The sequence below is a fragment of the Pecten maximus genome, chromosome 3 (genome assembly GCF_902652985.1).
Source record: "Pecten maximus chromosome 3, xPecMax1.1, whole genome shotgun sequence".
NCBI classification, from domain to species: Eukaryota; Metazoa; Mollusca; class Bivalvia; order Pectinida; family Pectinidae; genus Pecten; species Pecten maximus.
In genome coordinates, this window is record NC_047017.1 from 41,864,617 (window position 1) to 41,880,463 (window position 15,847).

A 15,847-nucleotide genomic window follows, 5' to 3' on the forward strand; every position below is an offset into this window, starting at 1 on the left:
TAGAAGATGCCGTTTAAATGTTTTATCTATTTGACAACTATCACCTTGAATGTAAAACAAGGTAATTCATTTGAACAAGCTTGGTATTCCTTCATCCTAGCATACTACATGATCAGTATCAATTCCCTGGTATGTTTTAAATTTAAAGCATATTTAACCCCTGTGACCTTGAGTGTAGGTCAGGGTAATAATTTTGAACCAAATTGGTATCACGGCACCCAAGTATGTTGCAGACAAAGTATCACTTCCCCGGGCCTCTTGATAATTGAAATGTCGTTTAAAAAGTTCAGCCTATTTGACTCCTATGACCTTGATAGTAGGTCAAGTCATGCATATACGATTGGTAGCCCTTCACCAAAGTATGCTACTGACATAATATCAATTCCCTAGGTCTCTTTGTTATTGAGATGAAATCGTTTTAATATTTAAGCCTGTTTGACCCCTCTGACCTAAAATGTAGGTCGATGTCATTCAATTGACCAAATATAGTAGCCCTTCCCTCAAGCATTCTACATGCCTTTCTCGAAAACCTCACACAGAAAATTAAAAAAAGAGTCAATTTTCTACTATTTTACCTGCGAATGACATTTGAGAAAGGATAGACTATTTGTTGGAAAATGTCGGTTATTCCGCGACGACAACAGTCTTAAAAACAACAAGAGAAAAATAAAGTTTCTTTTAGAATATTTAATTCATAATATCTATCTGAAGTTTTGAAACATCTCTTATCACACATAAGTGTTAGCCACGTTTATCTGTATATTAGATATTTATATTGATGTTTTTAACTTTTAACATTATCAGAGATATTTCGGGGACATCAAAGTGTAAACGATCCACATCCGGTCATCTTCTCAATGATCCAATCCGAAATAAATTCGGGAAGAATGTTATAGACTTTGGCAAGAATCTGTAAATATAACAAGTAAAATAGTTTTTATTTTTAGAACCTTTTACATAGTGTAGTTTTCTATTAACCCATCATATAACTTACAACATAAAGCCTGTTATTCACTTTGCTGCATTACGTTCTGTAAATCACATGACATTGCAATTAACATCATGTAGTTTCAGGAAGACGTATAACTTTTATGGTCCATTTCCATTTGGATTAAAAAGAATTGCATGTACAGTTGTGCGGAATAGAAAGTCAGCTGTAATAAGACATTGGATGGTGTTTATCTCACCACTAGCTTGTCCTATGATAGAGAAGGAGCCTCCTATCATATAGCGGGCCTGTGGTGTTACGTTAATGAGGGAGTCCTCTATAGCGTTAATGACTGGATCTGCTGACATGGTCCGGCCTACATTTGTTTCTATTTCCTTCACCATCTCGTAGATAGCATCAAAGTATGGACGTCCGTAGGTCTGTCTGACGTTGTCAGATGCCTGTTCCCACATGTAGTCTATCTCCTTCTTTAATCGCTTCAGCTGTTCAATATTAGAATATTATATTCGTTATTTTTCTACTCAAGTATACCTTGACAATATGTAACTGCAAAATAATACCCATTATTTTTGTGATTTACGTCACATCGATTACTGTGGAAAACATGTTTTAATACTTTATTTCGATATCTATTTATTATCAAATTATTACAGTAATAGGAACGGAAACGTTTGTTATCAATAGAGGTAATTTCAATGAGATTAACTAAATCAGCTACAAACATATCCATATAACCAAAACAAACGAGGTCACCTGTTCTGGACCACATACAGATGTGGCTGCACTAAATTGTCCAGGTTCAATAATTGAGACGTTGACACCATACTTCTTCATTTCAAGTCTGAGAGAGTCACTCAGAGTCTCTATACCATATTTGGTAACACTGTACACAGAACAACTTGGCCAGGAAAACCGACCCCTCACGCTGGACATGTTGACAATCCGACCTGCATAAATAAAACCAAACCTGATATTCATTTTTGTGAAAGGAAATATTGACATCATGACATGGTTCTGGCGCTTATTTATTGCGGGACCAAATTACTTAAAATCGCTTTTATCTATTTCTCAATGTGTATTCTAAACTAAAAAATGCTTCATGCATTGAATAATCCTCTCTACACTTAAGTCGTGCAACTTAACAGTCTGTTTGAGCGAGACTGTAGTTCAAACCTCGAGTTATAGGTACAGGTTGTCTATGATGAGATACTACATTGGATGGAACTGTTTCCGAATATTAATGCTTAACTGCTCAGTATAGGGAGACAAATTAACATTTATTCTAAATGAAACCTTAGTGCGACATGATAAAACAATCATACGGTAATGTTTACTTTGATTTATTTAAGGGACACACTTAAACCGATTTATAAAGTTATATATCTAGTAAACAACTGCTACCGGATGCAATTAATAATTTTTAGTAAATCCACAGTGAAATAAAATTTGGCAACAAATTGTCAATAATTTTCAGAACACTGGCGTCCATATGTTTTCAATTCTTAACATGTAAACACTTGACTGCCCTTTTTTCTTAGTACACATACATTTTTTTGGTTTTCTACTTGTCATTAGAATGATTATACATAAAGCAAAATATCTTAATACAACCATTTAATTAAGACGTCCGAAAATAAGTTTGAGCTTCAGATTAATAATCTCCTTTTATTATAATTATTGCTTTATCTTTTTCATTCATTTCAAGACTAAATATGTTGATATACCGAGCATATCAGTTACCTTTACCACTCCTGAACAATAGAAGCCAACCCTTGTTTAACATAATCTTCCTAACAATATGAACCTTCAAAATGTTTGATATTCAAAATATATGTTTATCATATAAACATTTACCTTTAGACTTCCTGATAAGTGGGAGGAATGCCTTGATGACTCGGATCATGCCGTATAGATTAACCTCGGCACATTTCTTGTATTGTTCCACAGTAGCTAACTCGACGTCACCAGAAAAATAGATTCCTGCATTGTTGACAATGGCCCATAATCCTGATAAAACACGAGTTAGATAATTGTTACTACCTACATGTATGTACTGCTAGTGTATATAACGTTAGAGAAACCCTCTATACCAGGATAGAGATTTACTCAGTCAAACCTTGTCTGATCTCACTGATGTAATTATGTTAGACCTTGTCCGGTCCATTGATGTACTTTAGCGGGCGTTTGGCATACGAATTTTAAGGGGCATCTAAACAGCAAATCCAGCCAAAACAGTTGATATTTAACAAGGCTATAAATCCCTACTAGAGTGCAATTTAATAGAAGTAACTTGATACAATTTTGATATGTATCGAGTCAAACTGTGGGCCTTGTTGTTGACATCTAATTTGTTCAGTTGTTTGTAAATTTCAACAAAACATCAGAAAAATGTATGTTTCAGGGGGACATAATTAACTCATTTGTATCGCATTTATTGTGCAAAACAGTCATGTCTTTTTGCTCACAAGAGTCTAAAGCACAAAGTAGGAACATTGGTTTGACTAGATTTGGCTTTATGATATGTATTAACACTGATTTTATTTTGACCTTGAAATGCAAATGGCGGTTGTGAATAATATCACACAATTATGGCATATAAGAAGGTATTTCAAACGTCAAATATGCTCTTATTAGATACTATAAAGAACTCTAGACATGGCAGGAAGACTGTTTTTAGGAAAAATTGTTCCTCCGTTCAGTTTGGGGTAAAAGATATATATTTCTGAAAAAGGCCCAAAACTCACCAGTTTGACAATTTGTCTTAAAAAGGTCATTCTTACTATAATCAGATGTCTGAAAAGTATGATATAGAAGCATTATTAATGGTTGAAATGCCCCCCTTTATGCCATATTTGTGTAATATCATCCACAGCCGCCATTTGCATTTCAAGGTCAAAACAAAAGATGTGTTTATACCTACATAAAGTCAAATCCGGTCAAGCAAATGCTCCTACCATGTGCTATAGACACTTGTGAGCATGACAGCTGGGCTATTTTTCATTTTTGGTTATATTTGTGACTTAGAATTATTCCATGCTACAACGTACCACAAAGTAACTCTATAGAAGAAATTGTTAACATCTGCATCAAATTAGTTGTGATTTTAAGACACTACATGTCATAACAAACATTTTGGTATATTATATGACTATTTTTGTGCAAATTTTAATATATTTATTCGTGTTTAAAATTCAACATTATTCTGCTATATAGATGACCCTTAAATGATACCTTGTCCGGTGCCACGGAGTACTCTAGAGTACTCTATTATCGACCTACGGACATTACGTTATACCTCGACTGGTCCCAGTTAAGTACTTAAGAGCATCTTTGTAGTACGGATGTTATATTATACCTTGTCCAATCGCATTAACATGCTCAAGAGCCTTTTGGACGTCGTCGTCTTTCGTGACATCAAGCTTGATCACATGAAGCCGGTCCGATTGACGTGCCTGTAACACAACGGCCCCCGGACTCTCCTTACTGAGGACCCCGGCATACACTGTATACCCTCTGTCGTATAGTCGCTTCGCAAGAATGTGACCAAATCCTAACAACATATTAACCAACACTGAGTAGAGAAATAAATTAATATATAATACAAAAATAAATAAAAAGGGGCCCCGATTTACAATGCAAACTCACACTAACACATTTATGACTCTGCAAATAAAGAATTACACATAAAGTATACTGTCATTATGAATTATGGATGAGTTATATTTTCATTAAATTAGTTTCATAATACAATAAAGAACGTCAATCATAAGACTCATACGAAATATCTTTGTATATGTAAGATTCAACCCGAGTTTCAAAAATGAGTTGCAAAACGGAGTCTTGAACATTTTGTGATTCCGAAGATAGAATATACGTATCGTTCAAACACACATAAAAGAGTCTTTTTGTCTCATATCACTACAAAACTTCTCGTATAAGCTATCTCTTGACCATTTATTTTCTTCATTTTTAAAATTTCTATATTTGGCATTTTATTTGGGCCTTTCTGTGGCCAATCATTGATAAGCCTAATATTTCAGCTATTCTAAACAACATGTTTTTCTGGGCTCATATAATTAACGTGGGTCAAAGGTCACAGGGCGTAAAATGCAAGTGCTACCAAGTATCGTCAGAATCAGATACATGTTACTTATAAGCTACTGTGGTGCTATCAGTTGCACTCTGTCACTCCATTTGCCTCAGCCTTCAGGCCCTTAAGTCGGGTTTAACTAGATTTTTCTACCTTGTTTAATTAGACTTGTGGTTCACGAATGAGGTTGATTAGATCTGAAAATCTACTATGTTCTCCGTCATTAGACAACTAGGATTCCAAAGGGTCAATCATTTGTTTTGATCCCAATGCGGGGCAGGAATACCCTTGAAAATCTATAACTGGGTGATTTTTTTGAAGTGTCTCGGTCATTTTTCCACCAAAACTGACAAGACTTTAAGTGCTGTCATCGAGACCTATTTTTTCCAGTTTCTTTACATTATTGTCAAACTGTGTCTCTAAACCTGACACGCATTTAACAGAAACTTCAAAAATATCTATTTTACTCCAATATTGAATTTATATTAGCCCGAAAAATGAAACTTGCATTTGACTTCTTGTGAACTTTGACCGCTTGAGCCAAAAAAAAAATAAGAAAAATTCTGATGTTTGGAATAACATACCATATGCAGCTGACATTGAAGTATCTTCCTGCATAACATTAGCCTAATCACTGAATGACCGCAGAAGGCTCCTATTGGCATCCCTCCTTTCATTCCTTCAATTATTAACGAATGTAAAAATTTAACTTGACTTGTCCATGACACATTGTCAACTTCTGAGAGAAAAAAAACCCAACACTTTGAAACACCAATGAGGAAATACGTTTTCCAATTTTACATACAAAATTTCAGGCCCCTGTGTTGAATTGTACGGAATCATTTTCACGGTTTTTTTTTTGTTTTTGTTTTTTGTTTGTTTGACATTTGGTTAAAAAACATTTTTTGATGTTTTTAATGTAACGTCGAATCATTGCCCGGTGGTTGTGTGAGGGTAAGTTAGTCTACTGTATTATTACAGTAGGCCTGTACACTAACAGCGATATTTTGCCCTAAATCTCTTATAGTTTTACCTTATAGTCTTATCTTATCGTATCTTTTATTTTAGCCCCAAAGGATCAGGTGTGCTAAACTTGGCATGCTGCCATATATCGACAAGATCTCGGACGAGTTTGAAAATGGGAATTTTATTTTTCAAAGATTTGTATAAAATTGTGCAATTTTGTAGAAAATGGACTACTCTTTCAGCCATTTAACTGGTATCAATTTTCTCTGTTTAATTTCAAAATAATTATTTCCCCTGCTCCATGAACATTTTATAACCTTTTTTAGATGTCACTTTCTTTTTTATAATCTACCAAAATGGCGTCATCAAAAAATTTGCCCTCCAATTAAATTTTAATTTCTCAAAAACGGAAATTATTTCAATATCATGAGGTGAAAGAGTTAATTTTCGATTTCAGTTGCGAAATAAGATCTCACATTTCAAAGAAAAAAGTTTTAAATTCAATGAAATACAAAGGAAATAGAACAAAAGTTGCCATGTTAATGGCACGTGGTTGTAAACCGCGTTTGCGACAGGCAGAATGTGAGTTAACGGGAGACAACTCGTTGAAACAAATTTAGTATTTGTTTAATTTAATAAAGCTTTCGAAAAACGTTGCAGAGTTTGGGGCCTGTATGTTCGTGTCGATTGTTTCCTTTTTTTCAAATAAACACACAATAAAAAACGGACGTGTCCGAAGCTGCACCAGGCTAGATATAAGTTATGCATCTGAAACAGTTCCAAATCTTGATTCGAGATTGTAAAATTCACCTGTGAGGCGCCCGACAGGGTTTTGGACAGCTATATTCGACTCGCGGGAGCACCGATTTAGACATATAAGAGGTGTTTTAACCAGTTAGCTGGTAGGGAAAAATGGTCGTATAATAATGAAGGATGCTGTTGAAGGTAAATGCCAAGTAGGTCAAATCATAGTATTCACCTCCTCAATTGATATAAAGAATATTGCACTCTTCAGAAAGCCGAATGGGAAATAATATCATTCACCCAACAAGGTATGTAACTCACCTTAAAGAATGAAGAAACATTTCATTCATTACAACTCGTATCATTCATTATAACAAATGTATCACGCATTTTTAAGGAAACCCTCGATGTCAATCATGTTATTGTCACCAAAGATCTCATGATGTAGATAAGGCGATATGACGCCAACATGCACTCTCAAGTACATTTGTAACCCCACTCACACCCTATCTCTATCCTACCATTACATGTGGACATCACATATTTGGAAATTAAAACATATCTTCTATTTCGTGCTATTGTGAGTTATGTGTACTGTCTTACCTGTATCACAACCTGTGATGACAACAACTTTACGGCCGATGTCAAGCTTCTGCCGGAATGTGTGTCTGGTCAGTCTCAATACAATGAAGATCAGCGGAATGACAATCACATGTAACCAGTAAACATACACAAAATACACATTCAGTAAGATAAAACATAAAACACACGTGTACTCTACCGACAACATAGTGGAGTAAGGGACGCTCACACGCGGGTCTGAGACAACAGACAGGGACTAGTTTAGGTCACATTATGTGACAAATACACCGATAACCCTATCAGAACATATATCATTATAACTGTATGTGGCAGGATTTGGGTTACGTGCCCATGCCTGCGAGAAGATGAACGAAGGTTTGCCCTCACTTACTTTACTTGACAAGTTCTATATTCAGGCAGACAGCAAGTCAACATTTACATATAAAACAATACCCGCTTTATCGTCACATATCTAGTAACTTAATTTCTAAACAATTGGACTTGAACACTTTTGGCCCTATCAGCACTCCAGAATCCACGAAGGACGAATCACTTGTAGGATGTAACATAATGGCAGAGATATATCCTTAGGAACTCTGGTCAATGGTTTATTATGTCGAATTAATGAACAATTCAACTATTTAAAGAACTAGTCACTAACTATTAAAGCATCGAAAACATTTGGAAACATGTTTCCGGTGAGATAAAGAGTAGAAATGAAAAGATTGCCTTGACAACATTTAAAATGTCTAGGGGACAAAGATGGATAACATCACTCTAGTATCACCAGACCCTATCATTGATGCCAATAAAGAAGCTCTGTATATCGCTGTATTTTGTCTGAAGAACAAGAAAACACTTCGATTTAGTAGATCTACATAAATATACATTTAAGGGACATCTAAATAGCAAATCAAGTACGACAGTGATATTTTACAAGCCTATTTTTTGAAATCTGAGGCAATTTAACAGAAGTTAACTGAGCAACTTTTAGTATGTATCATGACAAACCTTGGGCCTGGCTGTTGACATGTAGTTTGTTTAGCTGTTGTATTTCACAAGTGTCTAAAGGACAAAATTGGATCATTGGTTTGACCAAATTTTACTTTGTAATATGAAAAAAAGTCCCTTTTTTCACCAGTTAACAATTAGTCATAAAAAGGTCAATCTTACTATGATCAGATAACTTGAAAGTATGATATAGGAACATTTTTATTGAGTGAAATGTCTTTCCTGATCCCATATTTGTGCTATAGTGGTCACAGCCGCTATGTGCGTTTCAAGATGAGAACAGAATACGTGTTTATACGTACATGAAGTCAAATCTGGTCAAACAAATGCTCCTATCATGTGCTATGGACACTCGTAAGCCGACCAGCATGGCTATTTTTCAGGTTTGATTATTTATGTAACTTTATCTTACCATAAATGAATTCTAGAGAAGAAAATGCGAGTATCTACAGCAAATTATTAGTGATTTCAGGAAACAAAACAGCTGGTATAGTACATAACAACTTTTGGGCAAATTGTAAATATTTATGTGTTTAGAATTCAACATCATTCTCCTGTAGATGATCCTGAAGAGAAGAAGTTTCGCTACATTTCACATTCACACATTCCATACTGACGTAATGACGTGATAATTTGCAAACTTGATACTTAATTTGAAATATCGCATTGTATACGCGAATGAGCGCATGCCCTTGTTAGGTTGTGTTCATCATGTAACATTATTTATTGATTTGAACGTAACAAGAACTAAACTGTGTTTCAAGTATATGGCCAATTATAAAACTGTGCCAAGGAAGTATCAAGGGCATGTTTGTAGTATTCTTTAGAGGCTGTCCTGAACTTTCTCAGAAACATCAAAAAGTAAAACTGCAGAAAAGCATTCCCTTCAAAAGGTGTTCATACTCGGTCTCTGTAGTTATATTACTGTATCATTGGATAACACTTTAAAAGATAGATGATATATCTTTGAACAAATGAACAAACACAACAAAATCGACAACAGAACCTTATATTTATACTTATGTTATCGTGCTGAATAAAACATTACATTAAATGTTTTCATTGAGAGTTGTTAATATAAAAAAAAATAAGAGTCCTCTTTTATAAACATTCAAATTATTGGTAAGCAACGATCAAGAGGCTGTCACCGGGAAACGGTCGATATTCTGTCATCTTTTTAATGACCCACATCCAGTCATCTTCTCAATGATCCAATCCGATATGAATTCGGGAAGAAAGTTATAGACTTTAGCAAGAACCTGTAAAAATAATGACCATTGATTAAGGAGCCATTTTCACGTTTTCAACAGATTCAAGGGAATTATGACCCGCAGGTTGCTTCACATGATCTGATATTAGCTTAAATATCTTACCGCCAGCTCGTCCACGACAGAGAAGGATCCCCCAATCACATAGCGGGCCTTTGGTGATACGTTAATGAGGGAGTCCTCTATAGCGTTAATGACTGGATCTGCTGACAACCTTCGATCATTAATTATCTCCAATTCCTGGTAGATAGCATCAAAGTATGGACGTCCATAGGTCTCTCTGACATCCTCAGATGCCTGTTCCCACATGCAGTCTATCTCCTTCTTATATCGTTTCATCTGGTCAAATTAAACATTTTACGATCAAAATGGCTCTAGGAAGATACACATTCACATTTGATAATATGTAAGAAATTATTACATAACTACATAACAATATGAATAATACCTGTCATAATGCATACCATTTGATTTACTCTTTACAAAAACATACATTTTCGAAATAAATATTGAAGTGAGTTGAAAATAGACTTCTATGTGTTGTAGTATCAGTGATATCGTCACCTGTTCCGGGCCATTGATTGATGTGGCTTCTGTAAACTGTCCGGGTTCTATAACCGAGACGTTGACCCCAAACTTCTTCATTTCAAGTCTGAGAGAGTCACTCATTGTCTCCACCCCGTGTTTTGTTACAATGTACACCGAATTACAAGGCCATGAATATCGACCCTTTACACTTGACACGTTCACAATCCTCCCTTGAAGACAGAAAATAAATACAAATTTAACATAAATAAAAGCCCATCCTCACTAATGAAATAAATGTGTTCATGGGTTCATAACATACCATGTGTATCATGGTATTTGAAAGAAGCAGCCTTTGAGCTTTAACCTTGACCGATGATCGGCAAAATCGTACATAATGTCATGCTGTGATGTAATGATGTGGATATGAACTAAGTTTGTCAATGGATTCAAGAGATATCTTGTCTCTACTTCTTATTTCGAGCGTGATCAATCTGACATTTGATCCTGACCAATGCCCACCAAAATCTTATAAGTGTAGAGCTGCTATAATTTGGTTTGCATATACAAACGTTTTTATTATACTTAAAAAGTATATAATTGTGTCCTAGTAGATGCACAACGTTATCAAAGGACTCAGTGATTACCATATCAAATTTGTATTAAGTGCTGAAATAAATATTGTATAGTAGCATTTTCCTGATAAAAATGAAGGTTACATAAATGACCATAATTGAAATGTAAGTTTTTACTCCAAGCCATTCCTTTATAGCGATCACGGTTAGATGATCACTGACCAAAGTTTAAAGCATCCAGTAATTCTGATCCTTAGAAGATGTACCTTTTGACTTCCGGATCATGGGAAGGAACGTCTTGATAACTCGGATCATGCCATACAGATTGACCTCAGCACATTTCCTGTATTGATCCACAGTCGCTAATTCGACTTCACCTGGGGAATTTATTGCAGCATTGTTCACAATGGCCCATAATCCTAAATGAGATATAAAAGCAAAATGAAGTAATCTCCTATACGCGAAAAAAAGCCAACTAATATACAGATGGATTGCCTCTAGGGGAGATAATCGAGTATAAGAGTTTAAGCAGAGCAATTTCTAACAAAACATTTAGGGACCGGTGGCCAGTCTAAAACACAGAATAAGGTTAGAATAATGGATTATCTAATGTTAATGTCAATCAATGTTTATGTATGCCATACGTAGTGACATTATATTATACCTTGTCCTGTCGCATTAACGTACTCCAGAGCCTTTTGGACGTCATCGTCTTTAGTGACATCCAGCTTGATCACATGAAGCCGGTCCGACTGACGTGCCTGTAACACTTTGGCCCCCGGACTCTCCTTACTGAGGACTCCGGCATATACTGTATACCCCAAGTCGTGTAGTCGCTTTGCAAGTAAGTGACCAATTCCTAAACAAAGTTTATCAACCGTCATTGTGCATCCATGTTTGAAATAATAGTTATTGTGGTGAAGCAAAGCTATATATACATCAAAATTTGGTGTTGGGCCTGCACAATCTATTTCTCTCAATGAAGAATTTCATAGTGGATTTTAGCGTAAGTGGAATATCACCGGGATATTTGTTATATCTATCCATTTTATCAAAGGACGTATTCAGTATTTCTATCTTCTTCTGCGACTTCACTTAAGTATACGATGTTGCCGTTGGCATTATTCATGTAACGATTCATTCGCGATTCCATCCATTAGACATGACTTGTAAGTCCTAGCATCTACATAGGTATCAATAAAAATACGTGGCGTTTCATCTACGATGTGTTGCATATATACACATATCACTAATCTGTCTCTCCTCTAAACATTTATTTTACAAAAAGACATGTCATTGTATAAAATCGTAAAATTTGAATTAAAATGAATAAAACCTATATTGGTATGTAGGTGCCAGAAAACAACTTTGTTATTTCTGCTATTCGTAGTTGTAATCGAATTTGTTTATTGGTGGCATGCCTTACCTGTATCACAACCTGTGATGACCACGCCTTTTCGGCCGATGTCCAACTTCTTCCGGAAATTGTTTCTGGTCATTCTTAATGCAAAGTAAAACAGTGAGATGCCAAGCAAATATCTCCAGTGGATGTACATAGAATACACATTCAGTAAAATAAAACTTAAAACACACGTATTATCTAAGGACACCATAGTGGAGTAAGGGACGCTCACACGTAAGTCTCCGACAACAGGTAACCTTCACAGAGGGTTTGTTTTTATCTTTTTAAACCTTGATCAATGTCCGACCTTTCATCGTCGTCAGCTATCTAGTTGTTTTCATTTCTGAATTAGTCTAGCTTGTCAATGTCAGGCTTTATGCATGTATAATCTCCATTTCTTATCTAAAAAAATGTGGATTTTAAATTGGGCATCATGAAAAAACATTGGACAGGTTTGGAAATACTTGTAAAACGTTTATTGGTACTTATCAAAGTCAACGTTACATTTTGATAGAAACAGTAATCTTTTTTTGTGTTGTAAAAACTTGATTCGTAATAGATTGGCTTCACTTTCACATATTTAGTCTTCTCTGTACAAGATACTATGGGAAACTAAAGAACATTTTGTCGCTTCAACTTCATACATGTTGCGTTTGTCACTCACTAAAAAAAAAAATTAATCAATTGTAACATGAAAACATTTAGATTTAAATGACACAAACAGTAACATGTTGATATTTGCATTGTTGTTAGGCATTTCGCCACGATACATGAAGTTTATAAACAATTTATATTCTTTTACTCATTTGAGAAGGTAGCTGTCATGCCACCATCCGGGAAAAGGAAGTCAAAAGTCCGTATGCACGGGCAGCGCGAGGGGGTTTTACAAGACACGTCAGAGCAGACAGAGGTCACTCGACGCCTCATCTTGATGTCGAGGACAAGGTACAGGATGAGGTCCAGAAGCCTGAGGCGTCCCAGGGTACCAATGTACAAGTGACTCATTCATTACCAGTCAGCCAGGCAGTCTCAGCTTCAGGTATGCCTTCCCAACTGATAAGTGTTGGGGACACGGTGGGGGCCCACGTCCCAGAGGCAACAAGGGACAATATATGGGGGGTCAGCGTTCATAAACTTGGCTTTATTGCTCGAAACCTGTCAAGATTCCCTTAATACCCAGATCATTATCCTAGTCGATGGTGCCCTTGTTTTCAAGCCAAAGGGTACAAAGCATCGAATTGACACAATTAAAGCATGGACAGACGCCTTTATAATATTAGGTGCAATTTTTACTCTGAAACATGATAGGGGTCAGGAATTGCTAAAATTCATGTCTATTGTCAGGTTGGCAGCTAAATCCTTCAAGGGAATGGGTTGGAAAACCTGCGACGAGCAATTCCGTGTTCGTCAAGCTCGTCAGCCTGGTAGGTCATGGGCTGTAGTCGACGGGGAATTGTGGTTAACATGTTTGTCTACAGGCATGTCTAAGGCTCGTCACAAACTAGAAAAACTGTTGCTAGAGGTTGCTGTAATGAGTTCAACTTTAAAGGGTCATGCGAAAGGGCAGGTTGCAGATATGCTCGGAAATGCTTACAATGCGGAGGGTCGCATTCCAAGATATCTTGCTTTCGGGGGCAAAGCCAGGGTCTACGAGGTCAAGTTGGCTCATATTATCATAGAATGCCTTCACCACATAACGGGGTAAAGCAAAGTCAGAACGTCAATTCTGGTCAGACCAATTTTCGTCCCCAAACCGCACCCTTCAGTAGGTACCATTACAATAAAGATATGGGATCTAGGAAAAACTCCGATCAACAAACCAGTGCTCAATAGCTATTTAGACATATATCCGAACAAAGTTGTGGCTGGGGCCTTGAAGGAAGGTTTTGATAGTGGTTTCAAGCTTCATTACTATGGTCCAAGATACCCAAGAGAGTAAAAAAATGTGTGTTCAGCTGTACAAAGTCATGATTTTCTGGTTACAAAATTACAGCACGAGGTGGAAGCTGGTAGGATGATGGGCCCCTTTAAAAAGCAAACCAATTTAAAATCTTAGGGTTTCACCAGTAGGTTTAGTTCAAAAGAAAACTGGGTGTTGGAGGCTAATTCAAAACTTGTCATATCCTAATTTGGACACGTAAATGGTTTCATCGATGAGTCCACTACCTCAGTGCATTACACTTCATTCGATCAGGCAATGATAATGGTTCAAGAGCTCGGTAAAGGGGCCTTGTTAGGAAAAAAAGATATCAAATCAGCGTTTTGTTTGCTCCAATTTCACCGGGAGATTTTGATTTATTAGGAATAAAAGTAGGTGAAGATTATTATGTTGACAAGTGCTTACCCATGGGCTGTAGTATTTCATGTGCTGATTTTGAAAAGTTTTCAACTGTTTTAGAGTGGTTAGTGCGTAGCGAGTGTAACAGCAATTTCATCGAAAGTATTTAGATGATTTTCTATTTGTGGGCAAGTCAGATGATAGTGCTTTTAAACGAGCCATGCACAGTTTTGATAATATTTGTCACAAATTAGGTGTACCTGTTGCGGATGAGAAACCGAAGGCCCAGTCACTTGTTTAGTGTTCCTAGGTTTAGAAATAGACACAGTTGAGCAAGTCGTTAGTGTAACAAGAGACAAGGTTCAGGAGTTGTCATTGATATTAAAAGACTTGGTTCAAAAATCGAAGATCCAATTAAAAGACCTACAAAGTTTGTTAGGAAAATTAGCTTTTTGTGTCAAAGCTATGCTAGACGCGAGAGCATTTTCTAGGAGATTGTATGTGCTGCTAGCTGGAGCTTCAAGGCCACACCACTTTATTCGTTTGACAAAAGAAAGCAAAGAGGACATTGGGGTTTGGCTAGAGTTCTTTCAGACTTTTAATGGTACATTTCATTTCTTTGATCAGGACTGGATCTCTAGCACCGAATTAGAGTCGTTCACTGATAGTGCAGGTAACATTGAATTAGGTTGTGGCGCTATTTTTGGAAAGCATTGGTTTGTGTTCAAGTGGCCAAGTACTTGGCATGGTTTGCCAGTCCTCAGAGACATTACATTTTTGGAGTTGATTCGAATAGTTATAGCATTCTATACATGACAGAGGGAGTTCTGTAATAAAGAGATCTTGCTGTATAGTGATAATCAGGCATTAGTGGAGATATTCTATAGTTCAACCTCGCGTTCAGATAATGTTATGTCCCTCATTCGTCCTTTGGCTTTGCATTATATGAAAATTAATATCCAGATCAAAGCTAGACATGTAAGAGGCACAGACAACTCAATTGCAAATGCTTTATCATGTTTTCAGTGGTCCAGATTAAGATAATTGACTTCAGAGACCGATCAACAGCCTGCAGTTATCCCCCAAGCATTTTTGAGGAGTTTCGGAGCAAGTTTGATGAATTAATCTCTGCATCTATTTCTTAAGATACAGCCCAAGCCTATCAAACAGGATTGAATATATTTAAAGCTTTTGTAATAGAGTGACCTTTGAAGGATGTGGCCCCCTCCTTTGAGTCAGATTATCAGATTAAACAAGGGATTATCAGAAGGGGAAATTCAGTTGTTGGGGCGTTGGAGTTCAGACTCGTTTAAACGTTACATTAGAATACCAGAAAAATGTATGTTTGAAATTGAGTTTTAGTCGACCAATATTAGCCTGGAGCACTGGTTTCTCCTTGCTCCCCATCGCAATGCATGTTCACACTTCAACGTGTTCATTAGATCTTGTCCTTGGGT

The 15,847-nt window shown here is 36.4% G+C and overlaps 2 protein-coding genes across 3 annotated transcripts; both read right to left on the reverse strand.

Moving 5' to 3' along the window:
* Window positions 1-720: 720 nt before the first annotated feature.
* On the reverse strand, window positions 721-7,580 carry LOC117324217 (D-beta-hydroxybutyrate dehydrogenase, mitochondrial-like). Of its 2 annotated transcripts, XM_033879963.1 has the most exons (6): window positions 7,353-7,580; window positions 4,305-4,499; window positions 2,804-2,956; window positions 1,703-1,896; window positions 1,188-1,431; window positions 721-910 (listed from the first exon to the last, which is right to left on the reverse strand). In XM_033879963.1, the coding sequence occupies exons 1-6, from the start codon at window positions 7,537-7,539 to the stop codon at window positions 891-893; spliced, it is 993 nt and encodes a 330-aa protein (XP_033735854.1). In that variant the 5' UTR covers window positions 7,540-7,580; the 3' UTR covers window positions 721-890. The 2 variants fall into 2 exon arrangements, with proteins under 2 accessions (XP_033735854.1, XP_033735853.1); XM_033879962.1 differs by lacking the exon at window positions 721-910 and having other exon boundaries at window positions 923-1,431.
* A 1,931-nt stretch (window positions 7,581-9,511) lies between these two features.
* On the reverse strand, window positions 9,512-11,594 carry LOC117322762 (D-beta-hydroxybutyrate dehydrogenase, mitochondrial-like). Its single transcript, XM_033877701.1, has 5 exons — window positions 11,375-11,594; window positions 10,977-11,129; window positions 10,175-10,368; window positions 9,716-9,949; window positions 9,512-9,601 (listed from the first exon to the last, which is right to left on the reverse strand). Exons 1-5 carry the CDS (start codon window positions 11,592-11,594, stop codon window positions 9,512-9,514), a joined length of 891 nt encoding a protein of 296 aa, XP_033733592.1.
* Between the last annotated feature and the right edge of the window lie 4,253 nt (window positions 11,595-15,847).